Source organism: Sinocyclocheilus anshuiensis, unplaced genomic scaffold (genome assembly GCF_001515605.1).
Source record: "Sinocyclocheilus anshuiensis isolate Anshui unplaced genomic scaffold, SAMN03320099.WGS_v1.1 scaffold1015, whole genome shotgun sequence".
Lineage (NCBI taxonomy): Eukaryota > Metazoa > Chordata > Actinopteri > Cypriniformes > Cyprinidae > Sinocyclocheilus > Sinocyclocheilus anshuiensis.
In genome coordinates, this window is record NW_015546029.1 from 1,985,447 (window position 1) to 1,995,774 (window position 10,328).

At 39.0% G+C, this 10,328-nt stretch overlaps 1 protein-coding gene across 1 annotated transcript in view; it reads right to left on the reverse strand.

Annotated features, from left to right (window-relative positions):
- The window catches only part of LOC107698756 (RAC-gamma serine/threonine-protein kinase-like), a 106,808-nt gene that overhangs the window by 18,649 nt on the left and 77,831 nt on the right, over positions 1-10,328 (reverse strand). Inside the window, exons 4-6 of the mRNA XM_016499856.1 lie at positions 7,585-7,710; positions 4,556-4,667; positions 308-452 (exon numbers count right to left, since the gene is read on the reverse strand). Of these exons, the coding sequence (XP_016355342.1) occupies positions 308-452; positions 4,556-4,667; positions 7,585-7,710 (383 nt within the window). The remainder of the gene's footprint in view (positions 1-307; positions 453-4,555; positions 4,668-7,584; positions 7,711-10,328) is intronic.

The following is a 10,328-nucleotide window of genomic DNA, read 5'->3' on the forward strand; positions in this document are numbered from 1 at the left end:
CAAGTTGATTACTAGTGGATTATTGTGATGCTTTTATCATCTGTTCGGACTCTCATTTTGACGGCACCCATTCACTGCAGAGGATACATCCAAGTGTCGTAATGCTAAATTTCTCCAAATCTGTTCCAATAAGAAAACTCTACATCTTGGATGGCCTGAGGGTGAGTAAATGTTTAGCCAGTTTTCATTTTTAAGTGAACTATTCTTTTAATTCCTTGAACTATTTGCTGATTTGTGCCATTCAGCTTCCTAATGTCCCAGGCTTATGATGTCTGCAGCAAACATCAAAATCTGTATTTGAAGGCACCTTGCGTTTGTGATGGCTGATAGATGTGTCCATCTCCTCCTCTCCCATGTTGTCTATCTGTGAGGTGGGACTACACTGGATACGTTCCTCTTCCTGTCTTTGGAGTTTATCTGCCACCATCTGGATCGCCTCTGCCCACTCATCCCTTTGGAAACACACACAAAGCCATTTATTAAAACAAAAAAACACTTCTTCATACTTCAAGAATACACTTGAGACACACTAAACTAACACATGGTTCACTTATAAATGTAAACTGAAATGTGAATGTGCCCTTTTTACTTTGTTGAAGACACCAGGCCAGACCATCCGAGTAATTCACAAGGCCGTTCTCACTAGGTGACGGTATAATCTAATATGAGTGGGGAAGCCGCCCCTCTCTGCGAATAGTGTCTCCCTCCATTGAGTTTTCATTTGTCGTGCAGCACAACATCTGTTGTGAAGAATCAGTGGTGCATTCATGTTTTTGAGCACGTGTTAGTTTAATAATGATGGATTCATCTGAGCGAAGCTAGCAGTTTCTCACTATTTCACAGAAGCGGAGAGTAGGGCTATGTGGTATAGCACAGTACTACAAGTATACAGTGGTATATAATAATATCATAATTTATCAAATTTTGGTACCCGGCTTAAACAACATCTCCTAGCCTGCCCAGTCTAGCTATGCTGGTCTATTTTGATGGTTTGAGAAGAGTATTAGAGGAATTTGCAAGAATTGCAAGAATTCTGAATGAAAACTGATATGTACATATATACACACATACATCATGTTCAAAAGTTGATCAGTAAGATATTTAAGAATTCATACTTTTTATTCAGCAAGCATGCATTAAGTTTTAAAAAGTGATAATAATAATAAATGTTTCTTGAGCAGCAACTCAGCATATTAGAATGATTTCTGAAAGATCATGAGACACTGAAGACTGGAGTAATGGCTGCTGAATTTACTGTATTTGTGATAATTTAAATGCAGCCTTGGTGAGCATAACTACTTTAAAGACATGAAGAAATCATACCGACCCCAAATGTTTGAACAGCAATGTATGCTACTAGGTGGAATAAATAAAGTCATAACAAATGTGCTGAATGGTACATTGGTCATTGTGTGATTTGAACTATATTACTTGGTGGAACAATTATTTATTACAATTATTATTAATAATAAATCGTTTTTCTGTTGCAACTGCTTCTTACAGTGAAGTTCACGTGCATTACGTGTCATCCAAAATGAACTGAATGTTTTAAAGGGGTCCTATTATGCTTTTCACTTTTTGAATTTTAGTCAGTGTGTAGTGTGTATGTTTGGGCATAATAAAGATCTACAAAGTAACAAATCTCAAAGTCCACTCCAAAGGGAGATATTTAGTTTAAAAAAAAATCCCTTTTCAATAACTACAACGAACGGTTTGGACTACAGCGTTGTTTTCCGGGGTATTGTGATGTCACAAAGCGGTCCATTAGAATATCATTAAAATAATTCCCGCCTACGGAAATTCTAATGGTTGGGGGGTGGGGAGGGGCGAGGTCGTGGTTAGAACGCTTGGTTGAGTGCATCAGAGTTGCACCACATTCCAGAGTTAGTGCATCAGAGAAAACGAAGAAGAAGAAGAGCTGCTGTAGCGTCAAGTTTTCACCATGTCGAAGAAACGCGTTTTTTTTTTTCCATAAATTGCTGACAGTACAATACTGAACAATGATGTAATCTGCAGAATTTACACTTCAATTATGAGACTATGGTATAAATAAATTCAACTGTATAACAGTTTCACTGCAATTCATGTTATAATGTTAGAATTAAAGAACAATAAACATAATACATATTACCGTTGCACTTATCTGTACATAGTAAATGCACTTATGTTTAAGCGGTTGTTGACATCATATCTAAAACGTGATTTAGCCAAACAAAAACAACAATAACGTTACCACTCTAATATGTCTTGCAATATCCAAGCGTGCAAAGGTTCTGTATGATCCTCTTGTTCAATATTCTCGGGGTCTGAATCCGGCTCAAATTGATATGGCAATATTGACGCCATCCTTAACTATACCGGAGCAGACGGAACTTGCTGCTTTGGCAAGGGGCGGGGCAGTACTGAAACACCGTCTAAGCTGTTCGCCAATCACAACGCACTGGGACAACTGACCAATCACAACACATTTCTTTTTTCGGAAGGTGGGCCTTCCGAAACCAAAGCAAAAATGTTGGTATTGATCCAACCCTACCAGGCAGAGTTTGAAAACTTGCACTCTTGTGCATTGCCATTTGTTAGTGAAGAACCCTCAAAAAGAATAAGAGATGGAAATATTTATTATCTCCAACATAATGTATGGATTTCCATTCTGGCTCTTTTTTTCAGTGGAAGCTACAAACCCCATGGCGGATGTTACATTCCAAATGTGGTGCATTTGAAATCCCAAAGAAAATTCAAGATCCATTGGGTTAACACAGTAACATATACCAAGTGTCCTGCGCAACCTCTCAAGGTCGTGTGGATGAATGTGTGTGGAGTGGTTTGGTGTATAATGAGCGGTTTTTGCTAATGAGAGATACAGGCTTTGAATACAGTCTGGCATTATGCCAGCTGTCGCCACATCTCTCCTCCCTCACATGTAGGCTCGCAGTTTCTGGGCCTCTGCCAGTACGCCGTGTCCCACTCCTGTTCAGAGCTGTGTGTGTGTGTGTGTGGGGTAACCAAAGTGCGCATTGGACTGCAATGCCCTGTGATAGATAAACAAGCAAGTTAGGAGTACGAGGATAAACGGCTCAGTGTCTGTTCATATCTTTTGTGTGATTAGATGTTCTCTCAGTCTCTTTCAAACGCTGTTATATGGTCTGCTCAACCATTATTCGGTGACCCCAAAAAGATACGGACAACAATAATAGGAAAATATTTCTCAGATTCTTGGACAGGGGAGAAAACAAATCCTAGTTATCGGAGCTGAATGGTACAGTATCAAAATCAAAACAAAATAGGTTTACTTTTTGAAAAGAAAATCCTAAACCTCCTAAAAGTTAGTGTTTTTTGCACTTCAAATCAAGAAAAAATAGCATATTTGTCAGCCAACTGAATAATTGAAAACTAATGCAGATTATAAATAATATACAGTTCAACTTAAGTGGACACTGTCTGGCTGTCAAATTTTCTAAGGATTCTGGTTCTTCCATACATGCAAATAATGCATGTATGTGATGTTTTTCTGTCTTTCTGACAGTTCATTGTCACTTACATTCTTATGGGACATGCTTTGTTGTCTATAGATTTAAAAAGAACTGACATCTAAAAGAGGATCAGCTCATAATGTGAGCCAGTGTTTTGGTAAAACAACTTTTTGGGTTGTCTTTTCTCTCGCTGATGGGAAAATTAATATCTGTGTTTGCTAAAGGTGAGCATCACTATTACTATTGCTCATATGTAGGGTAAATTCACAAAATTAAATCATGTAGCTTGTTGAGGAAAGGTGTATACAGATACGGTCCAAAGAAAATCACAGAAACTTCAAATTGAAGAAAGGACTTAAGGCTCCAGAACCAGAATGGGGTCAGTAAACCATCAACCATTCACCCATTTATTTAAGCTTCACTACCTCTTCCGCAAGCACTTAACCACTCCACAACTTTAAACCAAAATGTGTACACACACAAACATGTTTACTTAGCTAACTTAACCATAACACACACAGCATTACAGAAAAGAGAAAATTTATTTATTTATTCTATTTACTATTTTTATACTATTTTTTTTTTTTTTACAAATGAGGAGTGCCCAAAAGAATGTTTTGTCAGGTTCAGCGCACTTCTTGGTACAAATTTGTCATAAAAATGTGGTTAAGTAGGTACACAAAACACATAAACACACACAAGTTCCTCTTCTTCTTTTCTGCATTTCACCTCTGCTTATTTTCCTAATCTAGCTTTTTAATAAACCTGGCATTGTGCACTGTGATATATCTGTGATGAATTGCTTAAAGCATCTGCTAAATATATAAATGTAATCACTACATTATCAGCAAAGCAATTACTAATGTATATATTGTTTTCTACTATGGTCATTATTAATGCTTTAAATTAAAATGAGTAAGTAGTAGTGTTTTTTGTCATTTTTGTATGAGGTGGTGGCCAAATAAACAGTTTTGTTTACTTGTAGCAACTATATAACATTAAAAAGGTTGCCAACTGTACATTGTTGTTGGAATGGGCATATAACGATGCTCTGAATAGTTGTGTTTTCTACATTAGAGACTCACCTCTCTTCTAGTGTGTCCACGTGGAAGGTCCTCTCTATGACTGTAGTCCACTGTAGACATCTAATAATAAAAGTGTTCGGCTTTGGTCGTTCAGTTTTCATCAGCTGGCATTCTGGAATGACAGACCAAAGGAAATAGTAGCCACATTAAATTTAATGTACACAATGAAAAAAAAAAAACAAAGAACGCAGACACAATATAAATATACAGGCAGGGAGAAATCTGACCTGAATACTAAAGTAAACCCAGCCCACTTTCTAACTCTCAGGCTGCAAGTGTTTGCCATTGTCAGAGTGTTTTATTTGATAAACAGAGTGGATCAGCGAGTCCAATGTAAAACAAATGGCCATTAGCAGAGAGGAGGCAGCGGGTGGGAGAGTGCCACGGTGAGATGAACGAGCGAGAGGTACATTTGCTGGAATGTGGTGCAACATTTCATATACAGCGCTTAGCTCTGCCACATCAGCCACTGGCCAGTCAGAGGGAAGTAATGCATTTCTCAGATACTTTATGAAAGTAGCAGGGGGCAGAGGTGACGTTCAAATGGGCTCATCGCCGCTGCAGATTTTGGGGACAATGCCCAGACGACAGGTGAAACGCAACAGCAGTCCCATAATGAGGGCCCTCAGTCGGCCAATTTCAGCCACCTCTGAATGACGGCAGGGCCTAAATTTAGACAGGAAGGTTAATGATGACACCGCTAAGGTCACGAAGCCATGCACTGAACAGAACATCTACCTGGGCAGTAGGGGGAAAATCGAGTCCCACGCTGAGTGCAGAAAAACAAGGTCACAGCAGCCAGAATGTGACACCTCAGGAGGAGAGGAGGCAGAGCTGACAGTATTGTTTGCTTTGCCACATTAGATCACAGATGACGAGCATTGCTTCAAGCAAGAGTCGCTAAGGAAAGCTAGCATGCCAATTAAACAGCCCAGAAGCTGTGACTTCCGCTGCTTGCAACATGCAACATCACTTAAAGGTTTACACAAGTCCAAATTAAGGTTGAGAGGGTGCCAATGCACAAAAACATCAGGAGACAAAACATGGCATTCAGCTCTGTAAATGTTAGCGAGAACTGGCTTTGAATGAAAAAGCTTAGAGGGTTAAAAAACAAAGTTTCCAAATATTTTTTTAAAAAATGTGTAAAGTACTTAGAAATGAACTCTTTGTATTCAAGTTGGTTTTCAAAAACTTTCATACCATTTTGAACAAAAGTTTCATATTTTCCTTACAGTTGAATACTACCGTTCAAAAGTTTGTGGTCAGTTTATTTTGAAAGAAGTCTTTTATGCTCACTAAGACAAAACACAGGATAAACAGTAATATTGTGATATATTGTTACAATTTAAAACACCTGTTTTCTATGTTAATACATTTTAAAATGTAATTTATTCTTGTGATGGAAAAGCTGAATTTTCAGCATCATTACTCCAGTCTTCAGTGTCACATGATCCTTCAGAAATCATTCTAAGATGCTGATTTGCTGCTTAAGAAATTATTCAGGATTCCTTGATGAATGGAAAGTAAAAAAAAAAAACTGAATTTATGTGAAATAGAAATCTTTATATATATATACATTTATATATGTCAGACTCTGTTCCATGTTTTGTGTGTGTCCTGCTCCCCATGTGCCTACCCATGCCCTTATTTGGTTAGTTTCCTGTTCCTGTCCTGATTAGTTTATTTCATTTGTCCCAGGTGTTTCCCTTGGTTTTATTGCTCCCAGGTGTGTCTCGTCATCCCCTCCTCCTGTGTGTGTGTATAAAATGTGTTCCCAGTCCCAAGTTCTCTGTCCGCTGTTGTACGTCTTCCTGTGTTCGTCTCCCTTGGTTCCTTGGTGCAAATAAAGTCTTGTCAACATATTCTCCAGCGTCTCCTCGTCCCTCGTGTGTGTGTGCAACGTGACAATATAAACATATGTCATTTACATATACATTTTTTTTTTTTTAATCCAGCTGTACTTATAAGGCAGCGGTGGTGAAAGATCTAAACGGAACAAATTGGTGGATCTCACCGCGCAAAGCGTTTTGTCATATGCTGCAATCATTGTTAAAAAAGACAAATTGGTCAATATGGACTGTGGTATACTAGGGAGCAGATGCAGGGCTGGTCAGGCTGTGTACAGGAGCGGTCCGGAGGAAGGCAGTCTGGTGGCAGCTCGTTGCACAGGGGGTGAGAGCGATGCCATTTCAGAGAGAGCATTAGGCTATCAGCCTCCCAGCACCACCTGGCCTCCCAGCTTTCTGCAACAGATGTGGCAATCCTCTTCCACTGCCAAGCGGCCCAGGCCGGATGTATGGCCACCCCTCACTCCTCCAGCCTTTAGATTAAAACCTGGCTGGGCCTTTTGACGGATGGAGGGTTGGGGAGCTGCTCGCAGCACGTGTCCAGAAACCAGCGCTAAAAGCCACGCGCTTGAGGTTGAGTTGTGTTCCAGAGGAAATAAGTCACTGCTTTTGATGATTTTATTCCACTAAAATCATTTTAAAAACTCAGATAAGAAGAATGAGGTGAAACTGAATTTAGGCTAAATTAATCACATTTTTGCACATCTGGAAGGATTTCGGCAATAGAAAAGAGTGGCTGAAGTTTATTTTCAGTGTTTCTTGATCATTTCAGATTTGCCTTAACAGTTTGAGTGGTACATTTCTGAACTTGTTTTGTGAGCCTTTAAAAATGTACCACAAATTATGCATCATAACAAAGGTTATTTTACATGTTCGTAATTTAAAGGGACATTACGTTTTATTCTAATGGGCAGAGAGAAATTAAAATAACGACTAGCATTATAAAATTCGAGTTCATGAAAAATATAAAATGTGAAATTATCCCTACAGTAGACAATTCAAAATCACATAGTGCTAATTTGTGCTAGCAATGTTAGCTGTTAAATTAGCATATGGACATTATTTTGGATTCAATACAGATCATTGAATCCACTCTTGAGTTAATTCACGGAGACTGAGCTCACAAAAGAAAAAAAAGGATGTACAAAACTTTACTGGTCTTGCTTTGAAGGCATCACTTACTTGCAACAGAGAAGTTATTGAGAGGGTAGGGAAGATCTGCATCCTGTGGCTTCTCCTTGTATCCGATAAAGGACCCATCGGTTTTTAGCAGGAAGTAGCGAGGTCTCCAATTCTTAATATATTCACCTGGGGAAAAGAAGAAATCTATATTTAAATGGCAAAGTAATAAAACACATGACCTCAAACTGCTTGTGCAAATACATGCACACTAAAAACTCAACCTCCCATTCACACCTTTTTCTTTTACATAGAACTACGGGAAAACAAATTACCCGTTTTCATTAAAAACCCTCATTGTTTCGTGGGTGCATGCATCAAATTCACAAGATTAATATCCCAAACACAGAATGAACACGATTAGATGGTGCTCATCTGTTGAATTGACTTAATTTTGACTTTGCAAATGACTAAACACAGGATTAAAATGTTAACATGTTTACCACTGCTAGTCCAGCTGTCAGCTACTGCATCATCTGCCTAAACCCGAGGGCAGGTGTTAGAACAACACAAACCAGGGCTGGTGACACCAAGTCGGCTTACAGTAAAATGCGTGCGGAAACGCACCACAGAGGAGGTCAGAGAATCCTCACAAGGGGCAGCAGAGACACCTTTAACCTTTCTATGCTAAAGTCGCAAAAAACAACATCTGCTGAGCAGCTGGTCATGCCATATTATCATGCAAAACTTCTGGTGCAACAGCCTGTGCCATCTAATAGTAAACAGCAGGATTACAAGGGTGTCAGCATCACCACACAGGGGGCAAAGCCGCATGCACACAGAGTCTAGTAACAGGCTTCAAGAGTGATAATGCATACAACATCTGCCGGCTGAGTGATGCATGCTGGATGCTGAAACCAAACTCACTTGTTCATTTGCAATTTTGTACAGTGAACAATGAAAAGTTTGATTTTGCGTTTTCTGAATACGAATACATTGCATTTTGTCTGTTGCTGGTCAATCACAACATGTGGTAAACACAAGGGAAACAAGGAAATTTCATAGCATGTAGTGAATTTATACCTCAAGATGAGAAGATGATCGTTTTGTTCCTTGTGTCATCCAAAACTATCACTACAAAAGCAGGCCAACATGTATGCTTTATTTCAAGCATTCTGAAGCCATACAATAACTTTGTGCGAGGTGCAAAGTTTAAGTTGTTCATTAAAAAGCAGAGTAAATGAGAAAAGAGAGAAAAAAGGCAAAAAGCTAATTAAAAAATCTTTTAAAAGTTTGTAAAAATAAATTGAGGGATATCAAAACAAAACACAAACATATCCTTTTTTTTGTCATTGTTTAAGCCATAACGCTACACAATCATTCAATAAAATATGCTCAATCTAACCTCAGGATTCAACTGTTTAAATCATATTTATTAAGATATGATTTATACCAATCTGGTATTCGTTCAAGAGCAGACGCAGGAGAATCCACAGTCATGTACTTTCTGATTCTAAACACCTGGTAATTAGCCACGATCTTTTCTAAGTGACACATGAGCCTCGTGACAGCTCTGATCACTTTTTTTCAGTAGAAGAGAAAATAAACAACATGTTCTATTTGTAACATCCACTTAAAGCATAATGACACCAGCTTCTCCTAATTAACACATCAGAGAAAAACACCTGCTCATGTTAATTTGAGGAGACGGAGGTCTTCGCCGGTATGCCTCAATGAGGAAGAGGAATCGCTGGGTAGGAGGGAACAGCTGAACAGAGGCATCCACCTTCCAATCAAAAGGTGCAAAAAAGAAAGGAAAAGGGTAGAAGGATAAAAGTGGGCTGTGAGTCGACACATGGATAAATTTATGCATGATCGCTATGACGACCGTCTATCATTGACCAAGGTATTTTCTCTACAGATAAAACTTTAGTAAGAGGGCTTGTTGATTTTTCAAAGCAGCTTTATTTCTATGACTTATAAAAAACTGGCCAGGCATGCTGTGGTGCTCAAATGGCAAATGTAGAATCAACTGTCAATTTCCCTGATTCAATTTCCCCTCTCAACTGTCTCTAATTTTCTTTTTCTGACACTATAATAATATAAAATTAAAATAACAATAATATAATATAATACAGGGGTTCTCTTTTTTTTTCACACACAACATTATTCTTGTTATTGGTGGATCAGTTATGGACAAACGCAAAGTAAAGAGTTTAATCAACGATCTGATCCTGGATCTGCCATGATGTCTTGTTAGCCAGCGTGCAGTACATTCACTGTGCGGCTGACAGAGCCAGGGGTTGAACAGAAGGGGCTGCGTGACTAAAAGCAAATGTCGCTCGAACCCAGCCAGTGCTGTTTCATCAAACCATTTTTACTGGCTTCTCAATCGTGAAATTTGTTTCTTTAGATCCAAAACAGTAGACGGACAGTTGGTCTGGCAGGCGCCAGTGATGCTTCTATCATTGGTCAAAGTGAACAGTCGTATTGGTTAGCATTATTACCAAGCACCAGGGTGATGAACACCTTTAGATGTGGAGTTCAGATTGGCGATTCTTACGCCTAAGAAATTGCACAGCGATACGAATTTTCTGACTAACAAGCTTGCAGGTAATACCTGAGCAATCGCCAGCAAATATGCAACAGGACATCCAAAGTCCCTATCACCCCATTCCAATTAAGTTCTGAGATCCAAACAGCTCCAATTGAACAATTAAAATATCATACCGGGTGCCATTCAATTACAAGCCCAGATTAATTGTTCATTTGTCTGTGGTCTGTGACAGCCTGATGGCTGTGGGACG